This window comes from Chenopodium album, chromosome 24 (assembly GCF_948465745.1).
Source record: "Chenopodium album chromosome 24, dcCheAlbu1.1, whole genome shotgun sequence".
Taxonomy (NCBI): domain Eukaryota; kingdom Viridiplantae; phylum Streptophyta; class Magnoliopsida; order Caryophyllales; family Amaranthaceae; genus Chenopodium; species Chenopodium album.
This window is the reverse complement of record NC_137857.1, coordinates 5,870,723-5,883,638: the sequence shown is the minus strand read 5'-3', so window position 1 is coordinate 5,883,638 and position 12,916 is coordinate 5,870,723. Positions and strand designations below refer to the sequence as shown.

General features: G+C 33.8%; 2 protein-coding genes across 2 annotated transcripts; one reads left to right on the top strand and one right to left on the bottom strand.

The window, feature by feature from the left end:
- Positions 1 to 816: 816 nt before the first annotated feature.
- LOC145612461 (ATPase 8, plasma membrane-type-like) lies at positions 817 to 5,893 on the bottom strand. The gene is made up of 12 exons (XM_081667831.1): positions 5,837 to 5,893; positions 5,431 to 5,550; positions 5,060 to 5,296; positions 4,359 to 4,673; positions 3,666 to 4,112; positions 3,228 to 3,350; positions 3,006 to 3,110; positions 2,564 to 2,873; positions 1,964 to 2,478; positions 1,410 to 1,766; positions 1,147 to 1,328; positions 817 to 913 (listed from the first exon to the last, which is right to left on the bottom strand). The coding sequence occupies exons 1-12, from the start codon at positions 5,891 to 5,893 to the stop codon at positions 817 to 819; spliced, it is 2,865 nt and encodes a 954-aa protein (XP_081523957.1).
- Positions 5,894 to 7,835: 1,942 nt separating this feature from the next.
- Positions 7,836 to 10,082, top strand: LOC145610333 (uncharacterized). Its single transcript, XM_081665660.1, has 5 exons — positions 7,836 to 8,340; positions 8,437 to 8,473; positions 8,749 to 8,985; positions 9,101 to 9,148; positions 9,271 to 10,082. The coding sequence occupies exons 1-5, from the start codon at positions 8,039 to 8,041 to the stop codon at positions 9,526 to 9,528; spliced, it is 882 nt and encodes a 293-aa protein (XP_081521786.1). The 5' UTR covers positions 7,836 to 8,038; the 3' UTR covers positions 9,529 to 10,082.
- The last annotated feature ends 2,834 nt before the right edge of the window (positions 10,083 to 12,916 follow it).

Genomic DNA, 12,916 nt, shown 5'->3' with positions numbered 1-12,916 from the left:
CTTATTTCAAGTTTAATTAGTTCATATAAATTGAGTTTATACCTTTTAATCTACTAAACTTCCCTTGATGCCCTTTCAATTTAGTGCCCACATGCAATACTTGTACAAACCAACAAATAAATTAGATGTACTTTCATTATTGTATTTACTAAAAAACAAAATAAAATACTCTTCATGACTTTTCTCAATGTACTTACACACGTGATCTTATACTTTCTTCACTTTCCTTAATTTTTTATGAAATATTATAAACGGACATTTAATTATGGGACAAAAGGATTATAAAATTAAAGATATTAATTGGTCAAGTTATACATCGACACGGACGCTCGTTTTATTAACTTTTATATTTGCCAATATGCAAAGAGGTAGCATATTTCCTATTGATGTCCCATAATATAGTTTTTGTATGCTTCTATCACAAGAATAATGGAAAGTAGAGAATAAGAGTCGTTTTTCAATGCAACATTAATACTTGTATTAAAATGAAACTAACGAACGATTTTTCCTTCTTGAATAAAATGGAGGGAGTATCAACTACGGAGTTAGAGAACTTTAATTTTGGTATAAATCATTTTTATTTAATGCATGCATTAAATGTGCAGAAAAATTGTTTCATTCTATATATTATAAAACATTCAATTTTTTTTCCCCTCTTTGTGTAGTTTTTTTGGGTCTAATACAAGTATACAACCTTATGCAATGAAATTTTAATCACTAATAGTTAATCCTAAAACATAGTAACTATTTCTTAATTACTTTGTCTCTTCCACTTCCATTCATATTCCTCTGTATGCTTGGAATTATCCACTTCATTTATACAGTGTAGCTTTGTTGAATGGTATCAATGTCCAATCCCTTGGTCTTAACCACAGACTCAACGCGTCCTTTCAAAGTGTGCAATTCTTGCAGCCTGCACTCAAATAACTTCTTTAATATTTGTTCGAACCATTTGCAATTTTACATTGATAGAGAATTCTATACCTATGAGGAGAATATTCGAGTAATATTCTCTATCATACATGATAATAAACTATTGAATTTATCTTCATTTTCGGCATACACAATTACAACAAGAAAGTTTTAAGTGTATACAATATTTGAAAAAGAAGACTATATATATTAAAAGCTAAAGATTAAATATACCTTGCCATTTCAGCTCGCTTTTTGGCTTGCTCAGCTATCTCAGACAGCTCTCGATAGTTATTGGTGTCATTCAACAAGCCATCATTTGCGGGTGATTGGAGACCATGAAGGGTACGTTGAGCTACGACCCACTGCACCTCTCGTTCACCCTTGCCATAATCTCTTTTCGTAGTGAAAGCAGTCTACAAAATATGAAAATAAATATATATAAAATACTTATATTGGAGCATTGATCGAATTGGTGTAGTATGGCTCAATGTTACCTTATTTTGGATCATGTTGTCCCATGCTTGACCTGTTAAGGAGTAACGAGCAACAAATTTAAGGATGTCGAGGGGTATGTAAGTGACAATGCTGTAGAGCCAAATAACTCCAGCCCATCCCCATCCAATACCGGTCACCCTAGCAAAGTCCCACTCAGCGTATACTGCGATGAGTGTAGCTACTAGTTGAGCAGCAAGGAAGGCAAACATTAGAAGAATACCCGGCCGTTCTACAAAAGACCAACTCCTTGATCGGGTAACAAATATGAGCGCTTGACTGATGATACTCACTTGAAGGTATAAAGCTGCTGTTAGTTCATCATCATTGGCCTTGATTGGTCTTACACCGAACCAATCCTGCACAACCAACATATTACTAGTTATTAGATAGGGATTTTAATTAGGATCTAACTCGAAGATTATTGTTAAAGGGCCAACTCAATCAAAAGCTTAAGTTGATGGTTGAGGCTCAGGATTATGTTTTATAAGGCCTATGATTATGTTTATACTCTATCAAATATATTAGTTGAATAGTAGCATGACGATCGACTCACAGTGAATACTTCAGTATCATGTGCCATGAAGAAAAATACAACAGTAGTGAGAGCCATGTAACTGCCAAGAATGATTCCAGTGACAAAGATCTCATTGAGTTTCCAGGAATCGGGCACTGGTGAGGGCTTCACCCTATCCTTAGATATTGTCATTATGGTACCGTCGTTGAGGATGGCAATGATCAAGACCATGAAAGGAGGAAAGTCATATTTCCATATAAGGACAACCAACAGAAACCCAAACACTATACGAATGGTAATTGAAACGGCATATATAGTGTAATTCTTCATCCTTTGAAAGATGGCCCTACTAGTTAGCACTGCACTAATTATCACACTCAGCCCTGGCTCGGTTAACACTATGTCTGATGCACTTCTAGCTGCATCTGTTGCATCATCCACCGCGATACCAATGTCTGCCTTCTTTAGTGCAGGGGCATCATTCACACCATCTCCAGTCATACCACAAATGTGATTCCTTTCTTGGAGCTTTTTTACAATCTCATACTTGTGTTCTGCATATAATGTATTGTGTTATAAAAAAATAAGATAAGCCATTGGTTTTGAATTTTGAGCAAGAAGGGTACGTGTGTGTTATACCGGGGAATACTCCAGCAAAACCATCAGCCTTTTCGATGAGCTCTTCCACAGGAATCGAAGCAATAGACTCGTCCATGTTTTGTCCTAAAAGGGTAGAAGAAGGATACATGTTGGTGCCCATGCCAAGCCTACGACCGGTCTCCTTTCCTATAGCAAGTTGGTCACCAGTGATCATCTTAACATTGACACCGAGATCAAGTGCTCGACGAATAGTCTCTGCACTGTCATGTCTTGGAGGATCAAAAAGTGGCAAGAGGCCTACAAACTCCCATGGGCTGCCAGCACTCTCCTTAGTTTTCTCTGGCACGGTCTAAGCCAAGATAGTGTAAATTTAATATATCAAAGTTGTTTTTAACAAAATACTTATTATAAATACGAAGTATGTATATGAGAATTCACTCTTTTCCCTTTTAAAGGAAAGAATAAAAGTATCATACATTACCTGCCTAGCAACAGCTAAAGATCTAAGTCCGCGATCAGCATAACTATCAATCACAGCATGAGCTTTTTTCAATGGCTCGCCCTTAAGGTCACAAAGCTCAATGATCTGTACAAGGTACAAAAAGAGGGGAAAAAATGAGAATCAAGAGAATGTTTTTAAAAATCTAAATTACCTTTTAGAGTATACAAAATTATCCATATCTTTTCTCTTGGTAGTTATTACCTGTTCGGGAGCACCTTTGCTAACCCTATGCCAAATTCCGTTTGAGTCGATGTAAGTAATGGCAGTACGCTTCTCGACAGGATTGAAAGGTAGGAAATGTACCTCTTCTATTCCTTCTCTTGCCTACAAGACAAAAGAAATTTTGAACAAGTTAAAAAATCTACAACTATAACAATTGATCAAACAAAATATATAAAAACTAAGGGTCTGTTCTGTTCACCATATTTTCACTTATTTCAGGTGTAATAAGTTCAGATAAGTTCAGATCAGGTCTAATAAGTTTTAATAAGGGTTAACCAAGTCCAAATTACATCTAAAATAAGTTTTAATAAGGTCTAATAAGTTTAGATAAGTTAAGATAAGTTCAGATCAATGAAAATCAGGTGAATAGAATATATATTGAGGAATATGTTTGTATATTCGTTTGTGTATATTTACCTCTTTAGGATCACTTAACATTCCAACTATGCAAGCATCAATGGCATCTTGATTTTCAACTCTAGAGGCACGAGCGCCTAACAAGACCACATTGTCCCTGTCTACACCCTTGGAGAAGACCTCAATAAGGGTCTTGTCAACAGTTAATTTATTAAGGGTGAGGGTACCGGTTTTGTCACTACATAGGACATCCATACCAGCCATTTCTTCAATGGCTGTCATCCTCTTGGTGATAGCTCCTTGTTGGGATAATCGATGAGAACCAATAGCCATTGTCACTGACAACACTGTGGGCATCGCGATTGGAATCCCTCCGATTAGAAGAACCAAGAGGTTGTCAATGCCTTCCCTGTAGTTCCTATGTTGAATGGGAAACATCACTATAATCTCAATCAACATACCAACAGCAATCGAGACAATGCAAAAGTTACCAATGGAAGTCAACACCTGTATGTACATTGATTCAACAAACAAGTAAATTAATTTATTAAATATGAGATCACATACATACGTTTATCTCTGAGATAAACATGGAAATATATCTCCTCTCACTAACATATTGTTTTACTTTTATTTTCTAAATAATAAAAGTGAAATACTAAAGTGGCACAGAAATAAATGCATAAAGTTATGAGAGGAGATTAACTTGAAATGTTAATTTCAGAGATTAACTGGGGCCTTTAAAATCATTACCTTTTGGAAATGGCCAACATGGTTGGTGCTATCTACCAAGTGAGCAGCTTTGCCAAAGAAAGTATGGACACCGGTAGCGATGACAACAGCCTCAATTTCACCTTGTTTGCAGGTAGAACCAGAGAAGACTCCACTACCAGGGTTCTTAGTGACAGGCAATGATTCACCGGTAAGGGCAGCTTGATCTACCTTCAAGGGATCCCCTTCTAAGAGACGAGCATCTGCCGGAATAATATCTCCCAACTTAATACTAATTACATCTCCTGGAACTAGAACAGATGCTTCTTCCTCGCCCCATTTGCCATCTCTTAATACCTAGACACACACACACAATAATTATTAGAAAGAATAAATGTAAATGAGATTAAAACTTCTACCGCCCTAAGTACATACAAATTAAATTAAAGGAAAATTTGTGAGGAAGGACCTTTTAAGAGGAATCTCATGCTAGGCACTTGAGGGGAAACGTAGGGAAAAAAAAGTAATTGAGGGTCTTTTTTCAGTGTCATATGCTAGAATCAGGCATTGATTAGCCGGAAAACCAACCAATGTCCCTCTTCACAACCTCATATAACTTATAAGGTCCTTTCTCACAACTTTTGTCTTAAAAGTTCCTTTTTCACAAAATTACTCTCTTAAAATGTTCTTTTTCACGTATTTTCCTAAATTAAAACATAATGCAATGGTATTGAATAATTTACCTTAGTTTTGGGAGCAAGGTTGGCCATAAGAGAGGCTGCAGCATTTCCTGCATTATTTTCTTCGATGAAGCTAATAGTCGAGTTGATTAGAAGTAGGACAACAATTCCAACAAAGTCTTGCCAATCTGGAGGTCTGCCTCCTCCATTTGCTAAAACAATAGCCATGATAGCAGCCAACTCCATCACCCATGATAAAGGATTCCACATAAAACCCAAAAATTTCAGGATTTTGGATTCCTGCACAATTTTTATCAATTGTTTTATTCTTATTCATGCATTCAATGTAATATAAAACTTGACAATAATAATAAAAAAAAATTGGAGAACATTGAACATGAAACAAATCATATATATCAATATAAGTTTCTTGCCTTCTTTTCCTCAAGTTTGTTTGGGCCAAATATTTTGAGCCTTTCATTCTTTTCTGTGGAGGTTAAGCCTTCTTTGGTACATTTCAATAGTTGAAATACTTCTTCCACGGGAATTTGCTCCTACATTATATTAAAACCCATGCATTCATTGTTAGAAACTCTTTTAATTTTCTTTTGTAATTATATATAAAGGCAAAAGAGAAATTCCCTGTTTCTCATGGTGAGAAACGAAATTTGATTCTCATTCAGCAATTTCAAAGTTTTTATGAAGCAAAATTTTATTTGATTCAATATCTTATGTATTTGTTAACGTCGAATCTCTATTGCATATATCGTATGACTTTTAATTAATGAAATATTTTTGCTATTCAAAAAAAAAAAAAATTGTTATTGAATTGGTACTTACAAGATCAACATTTTCGTTCTTTATTTGCTCTAGAGAGAGTTCTCCACTAGAGCCCATTTGGATGGATGGGAAGAGAGAGATTTCCCTCTCTTCAATTAAATATTATGCACCTAATGAGGAAAAACATACACAAACTTAATATCTATCTTTATTTTTCCAATTTATAATTTAATTTTATCCTCCAATATTGGAAAGAAGAGAGCAAAAGTTGGAATAAGGAGGGTATTTTCTCTTATACTTGGAAGGAAATTAAACAAGACAAAGTAAATAGAATAGATGTTAGGTCGATTCCTTATTCTTTGGAGGACAACAAATATGTCTTATTAGAATTATATATATTTGATGGTTTTAGCTTTTTTTTAGGGACACCTAATTTTGAACATTAGATGGTTGGTATCAAACAATTACTTATTTTAAGAATTTATTTTTTCCTCACAAATTTCTACGCCTTTTATGAAAAGACACCAAATTATCATTAAGTCATATTGACAGCCTGAAAAATCACCGTATCTATAATATAATAAGGTTCCGTTTTATTTTACTTACAACTTACTTACTTACATTAATCTAACAAATACAATGTAAGTATGTAACATTATCATTTATAAGGAATTCTCGATCCTCTTTGGTTTATACTTTAGAAAGTTACTCTATCAGAGGCAAATAAAAAATTTCGAACCACACTTTAATATTATGATAGTGGTATTTATTTTCTTTCCGGATTAAATTAGAAAATGACAATGGTGTCCAAATGGATGATCACAGTGTATTTGAAAACACTATGTTGATTACTCCTTGTCCAGGTTAAGCTGGCCAATCTCAAACATGGGATAGTAAAATTCAATTAATTTGGTTTGTGATACTAAAATCTAAGCAAGAGTCTAATTTGGAGTTTTTAAACTTTAAAGCTCATATATCTCAAGTTTTAATTGTGTTGACCGGCCTATACTTAAGCTCAAAAAATAAAGCAAACATTTGATCATTCCCTCCTTAGATCACACAGGTTTATTAAAGCAAACATGTACTGTATGTGTTTACCGAAGGAGTACCTTTATGACAGGTATCTAAAGGGAATTAGAAATCAAAGAATTTTCAAATTTTGGAAATGATATAAAAAAAGCTAAAAAGGACAAAGTATGAACATGTAAATCTAATACAAGTAAGATTCTTTCAAAAAAAAAAGAAAATCTAATACAAGTAAGAAATGTAATTGTATATAACTGGTGTAAAAAAATGTAGGAGAAATATATTAGTAGGCCAAGGCACTTTTAACTTTAATTTCTACAAGTCTATCTTAATAATGTAGTTCTTATTCCATGATACAGAGTGACATGTTGAGCATCTAAAGAAAGATTAAAAAAAACATAATGTTAAGAAAATGAAATCTTTGTCCAAGAAGTAATACTCTCACACAACATGGATACAATCAAAGTGTTTTTTATTGCTAAGAATAAGGACTTTTATTATACCTCAATTTTTGCGATGGTTTTAATTCAATATGTATGGGCTAGACACTTTTCCTAAAATTGTAATTAAGATCAATATAATAATGATGGTGTGGATAATGAAGCTAAGATTGAAATGATTGGTACTTGAAAAATCAAACTGTTTATTTGCTTTAATAAAAAAAAATACGGAGTAAATAACTTACGTACTTTTAGTCATAATGGTCAAACTTTTAGGGATAGACGGAGTAAACAACTTACCTTTTTTTTCGATAAAAATTCTCTAGTATATTTATTGCTTTCAAAAAACTTGTGGAAATGCAAATAAAACTCATGCTTTCTGGATATAGAGTGGAATATTTATTTGGTTAATTGAACATTAAACACGTTGGTTGTTGATTATTAAAAATACTAATAAAAAAACAAATGAGCGTTGACTATTGGTCAAATATGATAAGTAGTAGAATTAGAATTGGCATCCTCATGATATTCTATAAAAAAAAAATAATAAAAAAAATAAATTAAGTAGAACAAAAAACAGGGGAGGAGAAATTTAATTCCTCCCTGAATTCCCAACTCAACACCCCGGTTAGATCGGATACATTTTCTCCTTTCTTCTCATTTTTTTATTTCCTCATCTCTTGAAAATCCCAATTCCACTCACTTCTTTCCGGTTTCCCCAAATTTTATTGTAAATAATCATCATTTTGGGGAAATTATTAATATTGATTGAATTGAATGAAAATTAAAGAAAAAAATGGGGAATGCGACATCAAATATAGCAGCGAAGTTTGCATTCTTCCCACCAGAACCATCAACATATGATGTGATTAAAAAAGAAGAAGAAGGAAAATGGGTTTTATCAGGAATAACATCTGATAAAAATGTAGATGTTCATTTGTTGGATACTAAAAGTGGTAATAAAATTGTCGCCACTTTCTGGAAACATCCTTTTGCAAGATTTACCCTTTTGTATTCTCATGGTAATGCTGCTGACCTTGGTCAGTTGCAAGATCTCTTTATTGAGCTCAGGGCTCATCTTCGTATCAATATCATCAGGTTTTTTCTTTTTCTTTTTTTTTTTTTTAATCCTTTTTGTATCAAAGATAATTGTTTCATTAATTTCTATATTTGAATTGTTGGTTTAATTTGCAGTTATGATTACGCAGGATACGGAGGTTCAACTGGCAAGGTATGCATACATGTCATTTACCTAGCTACATACGACTAGTATTGTTTTGTGTTTGACCAATGTAATGTGACTATGTGAGTAATATTACTCCGTATCAATTTATCATGAATATGTTAGGTGTGACTGTGTGAGTAATTGGACATCACTAATCCGAGAAAAATAAGTCAATTATGAACTGCATAATCATTAAAACATTATAGTAGTCATATTTAAAACGACTAGTATAGAATTTTCATTATAACTAATGTATGTGTATGCATTATATGTTATGGCAGCCAACCGAATATAACACGTACTATGACATTGAAGCTGTTTACCATTGCTTAAAGAGAGAGTATAACATTAATCAGGAAGACTTGATTTTGTATGGCCAATCTGTTGGAAGTGGTCCCACATTACATTTAGCATCACGCATGACCAGGTTAAGGGGTATTGTTCTTCATAGTGCTATTCTTTCTGGTATACGAGTCCTCTATCCTCTCAAGGTTACATTATGGTTTGACATTTTCAAAGTACGTGCTCTTTTTTAAATTACTTACTGCCTTATTTTCTAGACTACTTTTTTTTTATGAAAAACATAATCAATGACTTGCTTCATCATCGTATATCTGTTCCATATATTTGCAGAACATTGATAAAATCCGGCATGTCACCTGTCCTGTCCTTGTTATACATGTAAGCGCGCATCCATTGCCTTCATTTATTTCATCAACTCGCACATAAACTACTTATTTTAATACACCTGCTAATATCTTAACATCCTTATCTTGGTCTATCATTGGTATACGTATATGCAGGGAACAAATGATGAAATCGTAGACTTGTCGCATGGGAAGAGACTATGGGAACTATCAAAAGATAAGTATGAGCCATTATGGGTAAAGGGTGGTGGTCATTGTAATCTAGAGACTTACCCAGAGTACATCAAGCATTTGCGGAAGTTCATTAACTCGATGGAGAAATTGGCCATCACTCAGCCACAAAAACAGCTTACTGAGGCCCCAAGTATAGCCGAATCCAAGCACTATCGATGTCTAGGATTCGGTAGGAGGTAGCTATATAGGGTGGTGGTGACCATATTAAACTGATCAAATAGCACCAATTTTTGTATGGACTATTTTGTGCCCCTGGTGTATGTGCATGGGATCAAAAGATCTATTGATGAGGGGAATGAATATAATGGTACAACACTGCAACGTTGCGTGTATGTGCTTTTAAGGCAATGCCATTTTTACATATCAAGGTGGAAATGCGGAGGTTGATTCTTGCAATTCATCACTAAGCTAGCTATCATTGGATTCGAAGTATTCATCATGTATCATATAGTTAGGGTCAATGTCTCAATGAGTGTATAATGATGTAGTTGGATGTGTAGATTTATTGATTGGATGAGCAGAAGTTTGATCATCTTGTTTATGTTGTAGTGCTAGCTGTTTGGTTGAGATTTACAGAATTCATATTTGGCCCTTATTGTATGTATTATTCTTCCTTGTAACTTTGGCTAAATGTACTTTTAGATCCATGGCTTTGAAGTGTAAATCGACTAAAAAGGTTTCTAAGTAGCTAGTCAATAGGTGTCTGGTTTGGGTATGGTGACGTTGAGTTTGATCGGGTCTAATTTAAATATGAGTCTTGCTAAATTATCGATTACATACAAATCGAAATTTGAACTAGTATTTGATTTATTCGAATCATTTGAATAGGGTTGGCTAGGTTAGTTTTTGAGACCTAACATGATAATTGTGGAATGTGGAATAGTGAAAAAAAGTCAAAATGTAACACTTAACATCGAAGGAGCTAAGTAACAAATCTCTAACTCTCTCCACTTTAATACATCCTCTGTCCCTAAATATAGTTCACATTTCATTTTTGGTGATCCTAAATATAGTTCCTACGGAGAGCTTGTTCACTTCAGCTTAATTTCAGTTCAGTTCAGTTCAGTTCCTAATTTCCTTCTCCCATAAAATATTCATTTTAGCTCTATTCAGTTCAATTCCTAATTTCCTTCTCCCATAAAATATTCATTTTAGCTCTATTCAGTTCAATTCAGTTCAGTTCAGCTCCATTCATTTTAGTTCAGTTCAGTTCAGTTCAGCTCAGTTCAATAAATATGAATAGACTCGGAGTAACTTTCTTTTTATATTTTTTTATTTTATTATTTTTTTTTACTATTTAATGTTCCTTGAAAATCACTCATTTACCCTCAATTTTATTATCTTTATTATATGAAATGTCAATAGTACCTTCTAATTTTTCTTATTCTTTGTGCAGCATTAGTGCACTTGTTTACTTTAATATTTTTTTCTCATTGAATAAGTAAAAAGTACATTTTGTCTCTTTTCTTTTTTTTTTTTTTTGTAAATGATTATCAATTTTATTTTTCCATGTAATTTTAGTATTTCAACCTCTCATTTCTTAGTTCCCATGTTACTTTTCTAATGCAAACTTTATTTAGGGATGGAAGAGAACATAACTAATTACATGCATGATCCTTATTTCTACTTTTCCTTAATTTGCGTTGCTATTGTAACCGTGTAAAAATTAGCAAAACAGAAAGAATACTTATTAATAACTGTCATTAATGTGAGTATTACGTTTCCTGATTTGTTACATTTTTTGTGTATTTGAATGCCATGACACTAAGGGGGCGTTTGGTTGGGGGTAATAAACAAAGGGAATGGGAATGAGAGGGTTTCATTCCCTTTGTTATTGTTTGTTTGACACATTTTCCCATTCCCTTTACCCCTTTTTATTTTTGGGTTCACCCATTTTCCCTCTAAACTCATTCCCCACCCCCTCCCCTTTTGCATTCCCATTCCCCTCATCACCACTACACCACCAACCACCACCTTGCTGCCTCTCCCCAGTCATCGCTTCTCCGCCGTCGCCGTCGTCAGTCGACCACCTTGCTCCCCACTCATTCCCCACCGATCTCCCTCGACCACCTTGCTCCCTCCTCATTAGTCGCTGCCTTTGGTCGCACGTGGATCGTCGCTCCTCCCTCCATCGTCGCCGGAGATCATCGGTCCTTCTCTACCCCTCCCTTGTCTTGACCCTCGCCACCCCTCCCGTTCTCGAAAACCACCCCCTCCCAATCTTTCTTCAACGCCCAAATCACACTAAAATCATGGCTGAAAAATTGGCTCCCGATAAGCGCCACACCTTCGTTCATAAAGTAATCCTTTTTGATCTCTCGCTTCAATTCTTGTTGATTTTATCGATTAATTGATTAATTTGACTGCTAAATTTCAAATTTTGGAGGTGTTGCGGTTGTGTTGTGGTGGTGCTGTGGTGGTGTGATTCTTGAGTGTTTTTTTGAAAACAAACAACATGCTAAAAAGAATGGGTTTCATTCCGTTTTCTTTGATTACCTTTCTTCATTCCATTCTGATTCCCTTGGGCGAACCAAACGACCCCTAAGTATATATAACCAATTAGTTTTACGGCTTTTACCGAATTAGACTTTGTTACACGTCATTTTTTTTCCATTTTTTTACTCCCTCCGTTTTTTTATATGCATCACTTTGACAATTGCACTATTCACATATCATGGTTGACTTAATTTTTTCACCTCTAAAAAATAAATAAATGTTATTATATTATATATCATTAAATTCGTCATAATGTCTAGTTTCATAATATAATTTTGTTACAATTTTTACTAATACACAATTAAAGATATTTATGGTCAAAGTAGAGTCTCGGCAAATGTGCCGGTCACTCTGATGCATAAAAAAAAACAGAGGGAGTATGTTAATCACTCAGGGCCTGTTCACTTCAGTTTATTTTCAGTTCAGTTCAGCTCCAATTTTTCTTCTCTCGTAAAATATACATTTCAGTTTTATTCAGTTTAGTTTATTCAGTTCAGTTCAACTCAATTCAGTAAATATGAATAAGCCCTCAGTATACAGATTCTATTTGTCCAACCAAGCTGGATATTTGTTTTTATCAATGCGTATTATTTACGTATGAATGCACCGAAACTCAATATAGATAACTAATTAATTTTTATGATTCTGAATTTATTACATGTCTTTTTAGGTAATCAGTTAGTATCTGGATTTTATTAGTCCAACTAAACCGAATATTTATATCAATGAGGATCACTAGAATTGAAGTCTAGCTTGTCAAAAAAAAAAAAAATTGAATTCTAACTTAAGGGCGTGTCGTTCTATTCATCTGATTTTCACTAATCTTAACTGAAATTATTTGAATTAGTTTAAACTTGTTATGGTTGTAATTCGAACTTGGTTATTTTCTAAAACTAAACTTATTTTTTCCTGAACTGAATTTATTTTAATTTAATTAAACTTATTGGTGAACAAAACATACTCTTTAATTATTTTTGTTGAACTAGAAATATGTTGGTAGTCGAACATAAATTAATTTTGCTGAATTAAAATTGTTTTTGAACATTATTATTTTTTTAAGGTGAAGTGAACA

Excerpts from the sequence above, each read along its gene's own strand:
- LOC145612461 (XM_081667831.1), bottom strand. The coding sequence starts at position 5,893 with ATGGGCTCTAGTGGAGAACTCTCTCTAGAGCAAATAAAGAACGAAAAT. Across the intron at positions 2,479-2,563 it reads TTTTGCTGGAGTATTCCCCG|AACACAAGTATGAGATTGTA; the intron begins GTATAACACACA and ends CATTATATGCAG. Across the intron at positions 914-1,146 it reads AAGCGAGCTGAAATGGCAAG|GCTGCAAGAATTGCACACTT; the intron begins GTATATTTAATC and ends ATTTGAGTGCAG.
- LOC145610333 (XM_081665660.1), top strand. The coding sequence starts at position 8,039 with ATGGGGAATGCGACATCAAATATAGCAGCGAAGTTTGCATTCTTCCCA. Across the intron at positions 8,341-8,436 it reads CTTCGTATCAATATCATCAG|TTATGATTACGCAGGATACG; the intron begins GTTTTTTCTTTT and ends TTTAATTTGCAG. Across the intron at positions 9,149-9,270 it reads GTCCTGTCCTTGTTATACAT|GGAACAAATGATGAAATCGT; the intron begins GTAAGCGCGCAT and ends ACGTATATGCAG.